The sequence below is a fragment of the Girardinichthys multiradiatus genome, chromosome 4 (genome assembly GCF_021462225.1).
Source record: "Girardinichthys multiradiatus isolate DD_20200921_A chromosome 4, DD_fGirMul_XY1, whole genome shotgun sequence".
Classification (NCBI taxonomy): domain Eukaryota; kingdom Metazoa; phylum Chordata; class Actinopteri; order Cyprinodontiformes; family Goodeidae; genus Girardinichthys; species Girardinichthys multiradiatus.
Genome location: NC_061797.1, coordinates 39,277,292 through 39,293,853, shown reverse-complemented (window position 1 = coordinate 39,293,853; position 16,562 = coordinate 39,277,292). Strand labels below are relative to the sequence as shown.

Genomic DNA, 16,562 nt, shown 5'->3' with positions numbered 1-16,562 from the left:
TATTTTAGAATAAAATATACTCATTTCTTTGTTATTCCTTAACTATAATTTGTTCTTTTTTTCCTAATATTTTGCATGCAGCTCCTGTCTTGTAAAGTAAACCTGCAATTAATGTACAGCGTTAGTAGTTCTCAGCCTACAGACGCTGCAGTTCTGAGAATTTGCATACTTGTAAACCTGAACCCACGAAGTTTTCTCGACACTCTATCTCCTGTGATCTCTCTCACACACACACACACACACACACACACACACACACACACACACACACACCGGGACATTCTGACGTCCAGCTGACCCAGATGAAGGCCCGATCCAGCTCGTTGTGATTATCTCAGCGTCTTGCGTCTTGCATAGAGCAGCGGAGCCAGGCCGGTGAATAGAATCCCCACCACGTGTTGAATACGGTGTCAGACCGAGAGAAAAACATGGAGGGTGTGGGGGGGGGGGGGGGGGGGGGCGTCTTATGGTTAGAAATACACCGTGTGAGGATCACTTACAGCACCGGTTTGGGGAAATCCACCGCTTTAACTGCCGCATTATGCGCTCAAACGCCCCGCTGTTCCTGAGCCATATATGATCAATCATGACGTGTCAGCGATAATGGTGAATGATGGCGCGCGGACCCAGACCCGCTGATATGGTGCGCTCTATTGATTGCGCGTGACAGAGAGATGCGCAAGCTTTGATGCGTCAGCCTATGATTTTTTTTTTTTTTAACGAGTGGCAACTGGTGGTATATAACATTGAAAAATTATATTGAACCGTTTAACAATAAAATATAAATTTTGTAAATATTTTGATTTATATGTATTTGTATTATTATTATTAATATTATTATTTGAAATTGAAATATTAAATTCTTCCGACTGATGAAGCACCCATCTCATCAGATGTTCAGTTTATTCTGCGGGGCATTTTAACTGTAATATTATTTTTTTTTTTAAAACATAAAGACAATAAAATAATACATATTTTTGAATTATTCAGACAAATAGGCAAATCCTTTAAAACTTCTTTAGTCTGGCCGCCTAAACTGTCATCCAGCCCCCCTGTGGCTGTTAACACTGTATCCTCAGCGTCCCGAGTGAACCCCTTTTTAAAATGTCTGCCGCTCGCCTGGGCTGCAAATCACCCTGTTTACAATCTCACACCAACACTCACATCAATTAACTGGCCATTGATTTTTCCGCCCGGGACATTACAATATTGCAGACCCCCGCACCCCACCACCTCTTATTTTTTTCTCCTTTCCTCCTGCACCATTTTAAAGTTTTGCATCTCTTAATTGCGGTGCGCCCGTTTATGCGCGCCTTTTTGATTCAGGTGGGCACAGGTTCAATTTTGCTGTCATCCATCAGTAGTCAGAATTTATGTCTAAATTTAGACTTAAATTATTTTTTAATTGTTTTGGGATAACGCAAAAAAGGAAAACCAAAAGAAGCCATCAGAAGTATCTGATTTTCACCTTCGCCTCTCTCCATTTTTTCTCCCATGAATAAGTAAATAGTGAGGCTAGTCGAAACTAAAAGATAGCTGACACAAGAGTGGACCAGATCCATCTGTAGCCTGCAGCTGCTCTTTAAATATTCAGGGAAAAATAATGGCATCCGAGGCATCACCTATAGTAACATTATTATCTTCATTTCTCAAGATCAGCCCGCAACTGAGAGCTTCGTTTATCTTTTTTAGGTAATAAATCTGCTGGACTCAGCGCTCACTTGAAGGCCCCTCTGGGACTTCTTGCCCCCTTAAACCATCCCAGTAATAATAATAATAATCATAATAATAACTATTATTATGATTATTATATACTTTATTAGCTATTCATTTTATTATCTTAGCAATATAGAACATCTTAATTTTATTCGAGTTTTTAAACAGATTATTATATCAGCAAAGTTTTTATTAATATTTCGGTAACTGCATTGACATGCACATGCTTCCGGTGCAATCTAGGACTCGCCATCAAAAAAATAAAAATACTTTCGCTCTAAAATTAAAAGCTTTGTTTCTCATAATTCGGATGAAAAGTCTTCGCTCTCTGTGCTGCCTCTCAACATCCCAGCGCGCAAGGCACGTTTGCATCTGCTGCGCGAAATCAGAGGGAGAGAGAGAGACAGAGAGAGAGAGACAGAGAGAGAGACAGAGAGAGAGAGAGGAGGGGAAAAGGAGAGGATGTAAGAAGGAGGTGGAGGTGTGTGGCAGAGTGACTGAATAGTCCGGTGACCAATCATGTCCACGATGGGCAGGGCTCCGCGTTCGTCCCCTGCCGCTTCACGGGCCCTCAAAGTTTGTTTATTCGCAGAGCGCTGTGCGTGATGAAAACGTGTTAGTTAAGTAACTCCATTTTCTACTAATTTTCGGTGGTTCCGAATCAGCAGCGTGGACTTTTAAGGAACGCGTGTTTTCTTTTTTTTTTTTGTTTGTTCGTGGAACCTTTATGATCTTTTTTGTTTGTGTTGGCGCACGAAACTCTCCAGACAGTTTGGTGTTCAACGTAACAAGACTCCGAATCCCGACCGTCTTAATGCCAGAGCGCAGAAAAGAGAGAGAGAGAAGAAAGTTTGCTGAGAGAACGGCGGAGACTGCCTTGCGCATCTATCCAAACTGATCGCTGCTGAATCTGTGTGAAAGACTGAAAAGATCCGGCCGCAGGAATGGACTCGAGAAGCTGACATTCCCCTGTAGTAGTCCAGATAAACCCCTGGCTTGGCTCACTGAAGGGGTTAAACCGTATCCAAAGGGAGTTTGGAAAAGCCAGCCTTTCTTTCCCGTACGGATCAACTCATTGGGTGGGAGCTCAGAGAGAGACAAGAGTCCCCAGCAAATCAGGAGCTAATTGATTAAAGAGACTTCATTTGAATAGGAGGGGGGCTGGCGAGGTGCCAATCGCCTTTCAAAGAAGCCCCCCCTCCAACCCTCCGCCACCTCCGTATGATTAATCGCACGGCATTATTGATAATCATAACGGGGCACATGCGCGGTGGATGGGCTCGATTTACGTAATTTTTGAGGAGGTTTTGTAGACATTTTTTTATTCTTTGCCTGCTGATGTGCCAGCCAGGATGTCGCGGAGGAAACAAGCAAAGCCGCAACACTTCCAGTCCGACCCTCATCTGCCTTTACCGGAGCACAATGGTGAGTCTGCCGCTGCTTCTGTACGAGTGCGGCTACTTTTTACGCGTGTTTCATAGAAACTTATGGAAAAGCTGATCCATAAAGTTTAGATCAGTTTATTTTTTACTTCTAACATAGGTTGGAAATTTCTCTACACAATTTTAATCGCAAAGATTTCTAATCACTTTTATATATACTTATCAGTACTAAATAAACTTAAAATAATTCAGAAAGTAAACAGAAAACCTGTCTCCACGTTTCATTGCTCTCACAGTTTTTAAACTATTTTATTCTTATTCTTATATAAATAAAAAATGTATTTAATTAAATTAAAAGAACTCACCCCGGTCGCAGTGTTCGGTGGTCTCTCCGCCGTGCGGCGACACGGACCACCCTGTCGATCCGGTCGGGGCTTCCGCCTCCCCGGCTTCAGTCTTGGGCTGCAAAAGCGAAGCGCTCTCAGTGTTTCCGCTCTTTTAAGGAAAGTCGCTACAAGTTGGCCCTTGTTTTTTTTACACGTCTGCACTTTTATTTCCCAGGGTTAAATGAAAAATAAAACCACATTCCAGTCAAAAAGGAGAGAAAACTAATTAAACATAATATGTTAGTTTGTTTTCACCTTCTTACAGGTTTGATTAATCCTCACCCAGTTTTTGCGCAAAAACTAAAAGTTCAGCCTCACTCAGGATGAGACGCGCACACTAGAAAATGCAACCCTCTTTTTTGTTTTATTAATATTTGTTGATGTAAATCAGCGCAGGCCAAAGATAAGGTGGTCATTTTTTATTTCTTTGCTCTTTGTCCGCTGCCTATCAAAACCTGATCACTTTTAAAGATATGTATTTGCATGCGGCGTGCATCATGTTGGGTTTTTGCACCTACAATGTGGGACGAGTTTGCACAAAGTGGCATTCGAAAGTGCGATTGCATGGGAACTGAGGCTTTTAGTGTTTTCGAAGCTAAGGAAACGTCGTGAAAGCTGCGGTTGATTACATTTGTGCGAGATTTGATTAAAAACTATTAAAAGGAAAATAAGTAAATCAATAAAACTATGGCTTGATAAGAAAGTTAGATGACTTACATGACGTGTGTTTTGTTTAGACACACTTATACGAGGCACTCATTACTAAGAACGGAATTATTCTTTTATTTTCCTTAATTTAAAAAAAGTAATCTAATTTAACCAAATATTCGTTTAAAACATTTTCACTGATCACTCTATTTTGCCAAGGGGTTTTACCAACGCTCTACATGAGAAAATTAAGATAAAGTAAATACAAACAAAACATGTTTTATTGTTATTCTACTGAGGTCCCATATATGGCCTTTAAATGTTGAACATTATGTGTAACTATTATTCAAAAATGTAACAAAAAGCTTTTTTTTTTTTGAAAAAGTAAAGTGGAAGCACATTTCCAGCTCAGTTGATGGGATTTTTATTTTTATTTTTTGATAAGGGGGGGTTATGCAATACCTATAGGTAAATCTTTGAGTGGTGTATTTTTTTTTTCAGCATTTCTGTTTAAATCAAGTAACCTAAAAGTAATAAACAGTCACTATTTTTCACTGAAGTATATCCAGTGCTATTCTGCATGTTGGAGTAAACAAAAGTGTCCTGTGTGTGTGTAATTATTGGTGCTGGGAGATGTTGTCTGTGTGAGTTTAGAAATCTTAAGTTGAGATATTGCCAGTGGAATTAGGAGTGTTTTGTGAGAGTTGTGTGATGCGGAAGTGAAACAGAAAGTTGTGATGCTGAGGGCACTGCAGTTGCCTGGGAGGTCGGGCGTGAGAGCCGCAGAGGGTGGGATGTTGAGCTGTTTTAACCTTTGCCAGTGTCCCTCTGTGTGGAGGTGGTCAGAGTTCAGGGCCCAGTGTGTTCCTCTCAGTCTTGTCATTGAGCGTGCTGATCGGAGCAGCGGGCGGCCCAGCAAGGCCTCTGCTTTTTATTTAAGTGTGTGTGGTGTGACTGCAGGGCCTTATCAATGTTGTGTCCATCCCCTCACGCCCTATCAGAGTAGGCTCCCCTAGAAGAGAAGACTGGCAACCCCCACCTTTTTTTTGCGCTGTTGTTTCCTTCAAAGACAGAGTGCAGTTACTTGTCAACCTGCCAGTGTTTATGTGGTGTGAGTCTAGTTGTAGCATGAAGGACTTGCTTTGTGTCTTTCCCTCCCCTTAAGCTTTAACCGTGTCACCGGAGCAGAGCTTCTGAGATGTGAGTTGTTCCTGGACCTTCGGCAGCTTTTAGTGGAACCCCATCTAGTGTTCGGTGGGCTGGAGGCGACGTGAACAGAAACTCCTCTGAAGTTACAAGTGTCAGGAAGCTCACAGAGGCCCCCTGCGAAAAAATTAACGTAGGATCTCTCAAAGCTCACCTTAAACTTTTTCCACTAATGCTCGTTTTTCAAAATCTGTCCTCTGGTGCTTTGTTTTTCTTAACACCTTTTAGTGCTGCACTCTTTCTTTGTACACTGACTCTATAGACATTTTACCCAATCCTTCATACCTGCTTGACTTTATCTTAATTTTAATTCGAAGTTAATCCTTGCTATTCTGAGACTTAAGCCTAATGCTAGCATCTGCGTTGATGGTTATTCTTGTCTTATGTGGTCAGTGGATTTGTGGTGATGAATTGACTCAGATTTGATCCTTCTTTGGTCATCAAGTAATGTATAGCAGAGTTTGTAGATTAAATTTGTAGCCGTGGGAAGTTACTGATGTAAAAATATTCTTTGGGCATGTAGAAACATCATTATGGTTTTTTTCTGTCAACGTTTTTTAATTTAAGATCGAACACAGCAAGATGAGACCTACCACTGCAGTATTACACAAATATGATTAATGCATTTTAAAGTTGCCTAATTAGTAACATTAAAACATGCGCAATTTTGTTTTTTACTTTATTTTCGTACTTGATTTTACAGAAAAAGTTTTATTAAAAAACATTTTATTATATATTTTTTAATAAATTTGAAATTAGTGGGTTGAAATAAATTTATTGTATGTTTTTGGATTTTAATGTGAATGTTTTATTTCAGATTATCCATGTTTTTCAACAAGGTATCTTTGTAGTGTTTTATTTTAGACATCCTTGCACATATTAGTGCAAAAATACATATTTTTATTTAGGATTAACCATGCATTTCACCAAAGTTAATATGTCCTTCTTTTTCCGTATACCACACCATGCTGTGTATTTTTCAACTTGGGTCATACTTTATTCGTGTAAAATGGAGGGTTAAAGATATATTTTTTTCTTCTTCACACACAGACTCACAAACAACTTTTTTTTTTTTTTTTTTCAAATTTAACACTCCGATTGTAGGTTGCCGGGTGGGTGGAAGGGGGGATTTAACATGAAAAGTTATCATTAAAGTTGAATCTTCCGTGTTTGCATGGTTTGGTGGTGTGAGGGCCGGGGTTTACTGTCATGGCAACTTTGCGTTATCCAGTGTCTATGAGCGGAGAAACATTGAGGGAGATAATCCCTGAATTAAACAGGATCTGCTTTGAGTCAACTGGGATGAGCAGAGGGCCTGGCTGCGCCGACGTTCCCCGTCGCTCCCATGCTGCGCGAACAATGGGAAGGCATCCTGTCTCTCTGTGGGGCAGGGCTGTGCTCCTCTGGGTTTCATTTGCAAATGAATTCTTGGAGCTGATGAAAGTGTTTTGAGGGGCCGGAGGCACAATGAAAGGGATTCATAGAGAAATGCAATTTGTAAATCAACTTGTATGTTAAATAGCAAGATTTTAGTGTGACAAAGAGGAAAGTGAATAAGGAAAGTCTGTGGTGCAGCGGTTGCTCTGGGGGCAGGGTGTCGTCTTGCCTTTTCACTATCTGACTCGTCCCGTTTTATTAAAAGGAACTTTTAAAAAACCCGTTTCTGCGTGCATGTCAATTAGGATCATTGCTTTTGAATTATCTACGGACTAAAATCAAGAGTTGGTGTGTCCAGTTTGTCAGTTTTGACAAGTTTGTGATGCATACATTCAAATGTACAGTCCTACCCTCTGTGTTTTTCTCTGTGTGATAACATGGACATTTTTAAAATTATGAGCAAGATTTCAGACTTAGGAATTTATGCTTCTCCATTTTCAGTAAATTGCAATTTTTACAAACAGCACATTAGTTTATATATATGTTTTTAATTCAGTCAGGATTTTATAGCAAGCTTTTATTTTTTTAAATACTTTATTTTACTTTAGTTGTTATATACTCATCTGGGAGCCACAGGCTGTGTTGTTTTTGCCTCACTGTGAGTGCGGGGAGAGTGGAGACAAATTAGTTTTGTGACATAGATAACCTGTCCAAGGTGCCCATAGTTGGCTGAAAATGAGCAAAGTTGTCAGCAAATTGAAGGTCTAATAAGTCCCTCAATTGCTTTTTTCTTTTACCGAATGGACATGAAGACTTTGAAGGGCACAAGTTATAAAAAATCAATGTGTTTCTATGAAATTTCATTAAGAACCAATGTCCTCGCTTCACTCTGTTTTATATTTTGATGGATTATCTGAAGAAAATGATTACCTTTTGCTAGGCTGATGAAACTCAAACGTGTATCCACAAAGATCACTTTTAAACAACATTTGCATAGTTCCCATTGATTTTCTATCTCATTTTATCATGTGTCTGGGGCCACTGTGTTGAATAAAGACTTTTCTAATTTTGTTGGCTTATTGTTGCCTTAGAATCATTGTTTCTGTGAGCACATCAAAAGGATAAGTGTAAAACTGATTAACCTAAGATTAACAACAATGGAATTTGGAGATAAAGTTGCTTTTTCAGTTGCAAAACATCTCTAATCACTAATCCTCTGTTTCCTCTTTTTCAGGGGACACAGAACTTTGCTCCAAGGACCCCCCCTGCAAGGAGTCAGACGCTTATGTCTGCAGCAGATGTTGCGCCGAGTTCTTTGAACTTTCAGATCTTGAGGAACACCAGAAAAATTGCACTAAGAATCAGTTAGTTTTGATAGTAAATGAAAATCCTGCCTCCCCTGCTGGAAGTTTCTCACCCGGGTCACCTTCCCATAATCCTGATGACCAGATGAATGACACAGCTAATAACACTGATCAAACAGAGTGCAGTGACCTTTTGGAGCCCAGCACCCTTGAAAAAGACGAATCCATGGACGTGGATGTTTCCCGAATAAGCAGTGGCCACGAAGAGGAAGGCGGTCAAACAGAGAATGGGAGCTCTATTGATACAGTCAGTGGCCATGCAGGGAGGGGTACCTCTGGCCCTGCAATAGGTACTTCGGCTATCTCTGCCTCACTACCTCAGTTCAGTAACCTCACTGAACTGGGAAACTTCTCCATGATCAACAGCAATGTTATAATTGAAAATTTGCAGAGCACTAAAGTGGCCGTGGCTCAATTCTCCCAAGAGACCCGGTCCACTGGGGGACCCAGAGTGGCAGTGCCAGCTCTGATGGAGCAGCTTTTAGCCCTGCAACAGCAGCAGATCCACCAGCTGCAGCTCATAGAGCAAATCCGCCATCAAATACTACTATTAGCTTCTCAGTCCCCAGAAATGCAGGTACCCCCGACTTCTGCTCCAGGCACAATGGGGCCTGCTGCCAGCCCACTGACCACACTCAGCTCCCATCTCTCCCAACAGCTGGCTGCAGCCGCAGGCCTTGCACAGAACCTGGCAAGTCAGTCAGCCAGCATTAGTAGCCTAAAACAGCTGGCTGCAGCAGCGCAGCTACCTCAGCCTATCCCAAGCAGCAGTGAGACATCTCAGAGTGTTACAACACTGGGACCATCAACGGTCAATCCTCAGTCCTCTGACAAGAGGCCTGGTGTGATGAGTAGCCTCCAATCTCAGCTAAGCAACTCCTCGCATGCTAAATCATCAACGCCAGCATTTGGAATTGGTAGCTTGTTAAGTTCTGCAGTGAATCCCCTTCTACCTCAGCCCCCACCTGGCAACCCCTTGTTCTCAAGCTCTCTCCCCAGTGTTGGCACCACTGTTGAGGATCTAAACTCTTTAGCAGTTCTTGCCCAACAAAGGAAAGGCAAGCCATCAAATGTAACTTCATTCGAACACAAGACTGGCTCTGATGAGGCTTTCTTCAAACATAAATGCAGGTTTTGTGGCAAGGTATTTGGGAGTGACAGTGCCTTGCAAATCCATCTCCGCTCTCACACTGGTGAGAGACCATACAAGTGTAACATCTGTGGTAACCGCTTCTCCACCCGAGGTAACCTGAAGGTGCATTTCCAGCGTCATAAAGAAAAATATCCGCACATCCAGATGAACCCGTATCCTGTTCCTGAGCATCTAGACAACATACCAACAAGTACTGGTATACCATATGGCATGTCTATGCCACCTGAGAAACCTGTCACCAGCTGGCTGGATAGCAAGCCAGTTTTACCCACTCTGACCACCTCAGTTGGTATGCTTCTTCCACCAACTATGCCGAGCTTGCCCCATTTTATCAAAAAAGAAGATCATTGTATAGCCATTGCTAGCCCTTCTGTTACTGCAAAGAATGACTCAGGTGCTACTGAGCTTTCAGCTAAATGTAATGATGGAGTTTCTGAAGAGGGCGAAGGTGCAACTTTGCCTACCTCAAATGGAAAAACTGAAGAAGGAAGCAACTCATCAGTCTTAATGACAAATGTGAGGGCTGCATCAGAGAGTACTGCAGAGTATACAACTTCAAACAGCCCCCCCATGATGACCAACCCACTCATGCCTCTTCTGACTGATCAATTCAAGGCTAAGTTCCCTTTTGGAGGTATCCTGGATCCTCTCCAGGGGTCGGAGACCTCCAAACTACAGCAGCTTGTGGAAAACATTGACAGGAAGGTGACAGACCCAAACGAATGTGTCATCTGCCACCGAGTGCTGAGCTGCCAGAGTGCTCTAAAAATGCACTATCGCACTCACACTGGGGAGAGGCCTTTCAAGTGTAAAATCTGTGGTAGAGCATTCACCACCAAGGGAAATCTAAAGACCCACTATAGTGTTCACAGGGCCATGCCTCCTCTAAGAGTTCAACACTCTTGCCCTATTTGTCAGAAGAAGTTCACAAATGCTGTGGTTCTTCAGCAACACATTCGTATGCACATGGGTGGGCAGATCCCCAACACCCCACTGCCAGAGAGTTATCCAGAGTCCATGGCATCTGATACTGGTTCATTTGAGGAGAGGAACTTTGATGATCTCGATAATTTCTCTGATGACAATATTGAGGGAATAGAGGAAGGCCCAGATAGCAGTGTGCCAAACACACCGAGGTCAATCAATGCTTCCCAAGACAGTCTATGTAACTCCCCAACTTCCCATGAAATGGCAAACCAGGAGGGACACGAGAAAAATGGTAAAGAAAATCCCCAGAGTAATGAAATGGAAGAGGTCCCAACCAGCCAGTTGAAGCTTAGTGCAAATGGCTTTGTTGAGGTGGATTGCCTCACCAATGACTCCTCATCTCTGGGAGGGGATGTTGAAAGCCAAAGTGCCGGGAGTCCAGCTGTGTCAGAATCTACCTCCTCCATGCAGGCGCCATCCCCCACTAGCATGCAGCAACAACCACACAAATCTCCCAGCTTTGAAGAGAGGCATCAGAGCTCCTTCTCTATGGACCACACCAGTGCAAGCCTCCTGCACTCTCACCCCTCTAACATCGGAGCCCTAGACTTGACATCTGTCAATCCCTCTAAAGACCCTCTGGGCATGATATTTCCCTTCCGTGAGCGTAACACCATCAAAAACACATCATGTGACATCTGTGGGAAAACCTTTGCTTGTCAGAGTGCCTTGGACATTCACTATCGAAGCCATACCAAAGAGCGACCATTTATTTGCACGGCTTGTAACAGAGGTTTTTCCACCAAGGGTAACCTCAAGCAGCATATGTTAACTCATCAAATGAGAGACCTGCCCTCGCAGCTTTTTGAGCCGTCAAACACCAGCCTGTCCTGCAGCCCAACCCCTTCCCTCCTCTCTGTTGGCTCTCTCAGCAAACCAGAGGTTAATGGCTTCCTCCATGGCATCCACCAAGAGAACAAAGACATCACCCAAGGCTTGGTCACATCATCTGCATCCACCTCCCCAGTGCTCTCTGCTGCTCCACCACGCAGGACTCCCAAACAACATTTCTGCAACACCTGTGGGAAATGTTTCTCCTCATCCAGTGCTCTACAGATCCATGAGAGAACCCACACGGGAGAAAAACCGTTTGCCTGCAGCATCTGTGGTCGGGCTTTCACCACCAAAGGAAACCTCAAGGTAAATGAAAGAGAGAATAATAAAAAATTAATTGCACGTCCTTCTGGTTAGTTGTACACTGCTTCTCATTTAAGTTAAAGTTGAATGTGATAAACTAAATATGAGTTCAGTTCACAGAGTTGATTATAACAATGATCTCTTGAGAAAAGTCACAAGCTTCCATCAGTTAGAAATGTATCTACTCAATGATCTACAGAAACTTGTATCTAGAGTGCACTAATCATAAAAAAAATGTTGGTGCCAAATTCTGGTCCAGAAAAGACAAGCCAGTTCCAGGTTAGCTTCTGAGATTTTACTCTCAGGAATGTTAACTTGTCTCAATACATTCATGTTAAGCTTCAAAAGTTGTAAATAAAATACTTTTAAACACTGTTTTTGGATCGTATTTAAGGATTATGAAGAAGAGAAAGAAGTGTTTGTAAAAACATGGTATTAGCAGATGTAAAAAGTCACATTTAATGCTGTCTGGAGAATTGCAACTGGACAGTGTAATTTTGGCACAAACCCCGTGGGCCTCCGTGAGATGGGCAAATTAAAGTTCAGATTAAACACTGTGGATCAGTCTTGCCAAAATAAAATGTTTACAGCCTGTTGGTACCTCATGCAGCATAGGCAGCTAACCAGACTGCTGCGCCCAGGGTGTGAAGCCATTTAAATACCGTCAAGCATTATGATTATTTTTTCCATTGCATCATCTCATGTGCAGCTCCTGTGACCAAGTTTGTAAACAACACTAATTTTCATCCCTCTCTTTGTCTGTCTTCCCCTCCTTCTGTTCTTTTTATTCCCCCCTTCCTCTTCACCTGCGTAGGTCCACATGGGCACACACATGTGGAACAGTGCTCCTGCCAGGCGTGGCCGCAGGCTCTCTGTGGACGGTCCAATTGCCTTCTTAGGTACAAACCCAGTCAAGTTCCCTGAAATCTTTCAGAAAGACATGGTATCAAGGGCAAGCAATGGAGACCCGGCCAGCTTCTGGAATCAGTACGCAGCAGCCTTCTCCAATGGGCTGGCAATGAAGACGAATGAAATATCTGTCATTCAGAATGGAGGCATCCCACCTCTGTCGGGCGGTGTGGGAAACGGGGGCAGCTCTCCTATAGGTGGCCTCACAGGCAGCCTGGACAAGCTGCACAGCGCTGAACCCAACGCTGCTCTCGCCGGCCTCGAGAAAATGGCCAACACAGAGAACGGCTCCCACTTCCGGTTCACACGCTTCATAGAGGACAATAAAGAGATAATCACCAATTAAGAGTGTACGTGCCCATGTTGGGCACAGACACGCAAAGGTGCCTTCCTAGGCACCGAGAACACATGAGTACACACAGAGTAGAAGAGATGGGAAGAGGATAAAAATCAACTAACCTGCTTGCTCGCCATTGAATCTTTACGAACAGTCGTGTGAAGACAAGTTGCTTTTTTTGTACAATGTACATGTTATAGTTTTACGGAGCTTATTTATTAGTGATTATAACCTTGCTTGAAAACAAGAGGGAGCATTAACAGTTAGGGTTTGTTTATTTTTAAAACCAGAATGGATATGTATGGGTGCTTTAAATATGTGCTTCAGAGTCTTAGAGAATCTGGTTGGATAACCTAACCTTGGCATTAAGTTATTTTCTGTCTGTAGTAGCTATAACCGAGCTGTCTGTGTTCATGTGATACATTAGCCTTGTAATAAACAAAACAAACATGCTGTAAATATTGTACACTGATATCCTGTAGATGGTTTACATCTGTGTGTTTCCCCTTCCCCTTGTTGAAACAAAACAATGACATTCAAGCAAGGGACAAAATGATGTGGTAGTTCCTATTTTGTAGTTGTTATTTACCTTTATCTTATTTAAGGAAGACAAAATATTAAAGTTTGCTACATTTCAAGAGTTTCTTTAGTGTTAACTTGTTTTATTGTTACAATCCCTAGCTATTCTACTTTTCATTTTCTGTTTACTTACAGTTTTTCCTTCCCTTTTTTCTTTTTATTGCTCTTGTCTTGAGAAGAGCAAGATGATTACAAAGAGGGGGAATATTCTGTCGGGTTTATTTTATTTGGAGCCGTGGCAGCCAATCAGTCGAGACGGACTCTTTTAGTTTCTCAGCTGGATTTCCACATTGCTGCTATGTCCCAGCGTCCTCCCTATGTCATCAAGTGCAAAGTCATGTGTTAAAGCTTCTGTAAATATATTCAGATTTGGAAATGCAACCTCTCTTGTGGGATAATGTACATACTGATTACATGAGAAGTCCATCACGGCCAGAAAGAGTGTGTGTGGGGAGGTGGGGGTGGGGGGTGGGGTACACACTGAGAGCGTTTTTATAAACATAAATATATATACGGGGTATAACAACCTTCGGACTGTTACATGCACTTTCTTGGAAAGTTGGAAGATCTTTATGGGTCCAGTTTCTCTACACTTTAATACCTACTAACAACTAAGATACTGTAATTCTTTACTCTAATAATCAAATACATCAGTTTTCCAAAAGAAACATCTTGTGTGTGTTTGTGTGCTTTTATTCACTCTCTCTAATTACAATAATAAATTTAGTTATACTTTTTCATGAAAGCTATTTTTGCACATCTAATTAGATTCTTTAAACTTGAATTCTCTTTTGTGCTCCTTATTTTTAAATAATCACTGTTTTAAACTGATACTTTTATCAATGTGACATTAAACTTATGTTATATTGAAATGCTTAAAAAATAAGATAATGTAAATTTTAAAAAGGGAAAATAAATCTGTTTTCAAGCAAAGCATTTTGTTTAGTCTAAGCATTAATAAATAACTCTTGACTTTAAGGAGGCTTTCACTTGTAATTTGTGGTTAAACTGCCTTCTTCTTTGTTTAATTCCGCAAAAATCCGGCACAATGAGCTCCAAATCATGATGCCAGATTTGCAGCTTTAAATATGATTGTTTAAATATTTTTGTCTTATTCGGAAAAAAAAAGAATTGTCCAGCTGCATTTAATTTAACACATCGCCGCACATCCTGCTGCACAGGATCCGCTCATTTCTGCCCTGTCCGGGATCCTCTGCATGCTTTCTCCACTCCTCTCCTTTCTGTGAGCCCTCCCCCCCCAAAACTCCCCAATATTTACGTTATAGATTTCAAGACGTTGAAGCTAAATGATCCTTGCCCACAGCGCCTGCTTTCTTTTTAAAAGTCATATGTGTTTCCCTGAGCTGTGTTGGCGCAGCGCGTCGGCTTCCTAAGGGATTCCTTTAAATACAGAAAGAAAAACAAAACTGATCTACATTCCTGCCTAATTAGGACAAATACTTCCTCTCTCTGAGTTATGTTTAAAACATTTTTTATAGCTCATAATTAAAGTATGTAAGCAAAAGTGATTTTTTTTATTATTATAAACAAGCCAATTATGATAATAGGTAAATAATCCAGTATTTTTTCATTGAAAATATAAATTATTGCAAAAATATGAATGTCAAGAAACGCCTGGTTCCAGAGGGGATCAGGAACATCTAGTAGAACCTGCCTTCTTTATCTCTGTGTGAGCCTTACCAGCACCAAGCATGGATTGGACCTCCTCCCCTCCCATTTCCTTGCTTATGTATCGATTGAGTTGTGCAGTATTACAGAAAGACTTGGATCTCAGGTGGCAAGAATGTGTACCATTGATCTCTTCCACTGTGGCTCCCCGGCAGTGGCTTTTTGCTCCACAACACAGAGCACCACAGGAAGAGCCTGGCGAACACACTGAAACATAATCGCTGCTCACTAAGAGGTGGAGACCTGCCCCAGTCTGCTCTGCTCACAGTTTATACTGGTGCTGCCGGGAGTCTATGAAACTGTCATATTAGAAACACACACACTCACACATGCATCTAAAAAACTGGATTTCTGGCCTAACACTGGGAGATCAAAGACCCACTGTGAACAATTGTGAACCATGCACCGGCCACTTTTGCTACACACCTGACCACGCTGTCAGTCACACTCAGGTGATGGATCTTAAAGGAGTGTACCACTTTAACAGCACACCGGTGTGGAATTTTATCAGTTCTTGGTTTTGTTCTCTCCTGTCTGGGTCCCTTTTATCTGTCATTGTTGTCAACTTTAAGACTTTGACACTGTTTATAATACCTCCCTGTAGTATTGTCTATGACTGTATTCATTTGTAAATGTCTAAACAGACTTTCTATTGTTTTTTATCATTTATGTGGATGCTAAAAACACATTATTTCTGTTAGTACAAAAACACAGGCATAACCAAGTATAATAAAAATGTACATTTTATAAATTGAATTTCTAAAGTCTAATACATATTCATTATACACACAGAGATCTAATTGTTATCATTATGAGTTACAGCTCATGAGCACCAGAAATTCCTTTTCTTAAAAAATTTAAATATTACATAAAACCACAAAAAATATTTTTTTTACTTAAATTTTATGATATAGCCATGTAATTGACAATTTTCCACCAGACAGTCAACTGTCACCCTGTGTGAGGAGGGTAAGATTGAAACGGTCATTGCCAAAGAAATTCACTGTTCTTACAGAGCTGTATCCAAGCATGTGGAAAGTTGAGTGGAAGGACAAAGTGCAGCAGAATAAGCTGCACAAGCAACAGGGGAAATTGTGGCCTCGAGAGAATAGGGGGCCAAAGCCCATTCAGGAGTTTGCGGAAGATTCACAATGGGTGGACTGCGGCCAGGGTCAGAGCTTCAAAAGTATTAAGTACAGTACAAGGATATTTCTGTATTAAAATTATTTTTTATTGGTCTAATGCTAAATTGTAATTCTGTAAGAAACAGAATTTTAGGTTGTCGTTGGTGTTAAGCCATAGTCATTAAAAAACAACTGAAATATAGGGCTGAAATGAATCCATCTGTGTGTGATGAATCTACAGTATATAATAGATGAGTTTCACTTTATGAACTGATTGCTGAAATAAGCCATGCACACACACACTCACATCAGTGGGCAATTTAGAGAGACAAATTAACCTAAGAGTCATGTTTTTGGACTATGGGAGAACGTCAGAGTACCAGGAGAGAACCCATGCATGCATAGGAGGAACATCCAAACTTCATGCAGAAAGGCTGGGATTTGAATGCAGAGCAAGGCCAACAGTGCTACCAAATGTGTCACCATGCAGCACCAACTCTCCATCCATATACTAAAATACAACATTCCCACATACACTTATCAGAGTAAGAATTAAATTGTCAGAATT

At 41.4% G+C, this 16,562-nt stretch overlaps 1 protein-coding gene across 2 annotated transcripts; it reads left to right on the top strand.

The window, feature by feature from the left end:
* The first annotated feature begins 2,363 nt into the window (after positions 1–2,363).
* Positions 2,364–13,849, top strand: sall1a (spalt-like transcription factor 1a). 2 transcript variants are annotated; one of them, XM_047363503.1, is made up of 3 exons: positions 2,364–3,141; positions 7,950–11,359; positions 12,171–13,849. In XM_047363503.1, exons 1-3 carry the CDS (start codon positions 3,069–3,071, stop codon positions 12,609–12,611), a joined length of 3,924 nt encoding a protein of 1,307 aa, XP_047219459.1. In that variant the 5' UTR covers positions 2,364–3,068; the 3' UTR covers positions 12,612–13,849. The 2 variants fall into 2 exon arrangements, with proteins under 2 accessions (XP_047219459.1, XP_047219460.1); XM_047363504.1 differs by lacking the exon at positions 2,364–3,141 and adding an exon at positions 5,298–5,471.
* The last annotated feature ends 2,713 nt before the right edge of the window (positions 13,850–16,562 follow it).

What these genes read in the sequence shown, in the direction of transcription:
- sall1a (XM_047363503.1), top strand. Translation starts at nt 3,069, where the DNA reads ATGTCGCGGAGGAAACAAGCAAAGCCGCAACACTTCCAGTCCGACCCT. An exon ending in GCCTTTACCGGAGCACAATG is followed by an intron (nt 3,142 to 7,949) that starts GTGAGTCTGCCG and finishes CCTCTTTTTCAG; the next exon opens with GGGACACAGAACTTTGCTCC. An exon ending in CCACCAAAGGAAACCTCAAG is followed by an intron (nt 11,360 to 12,170) that starts GTAAATGAAAGA and finishes TCACCTGCGTAG; the next exon opens with GTCCACATGGGCACACACAT.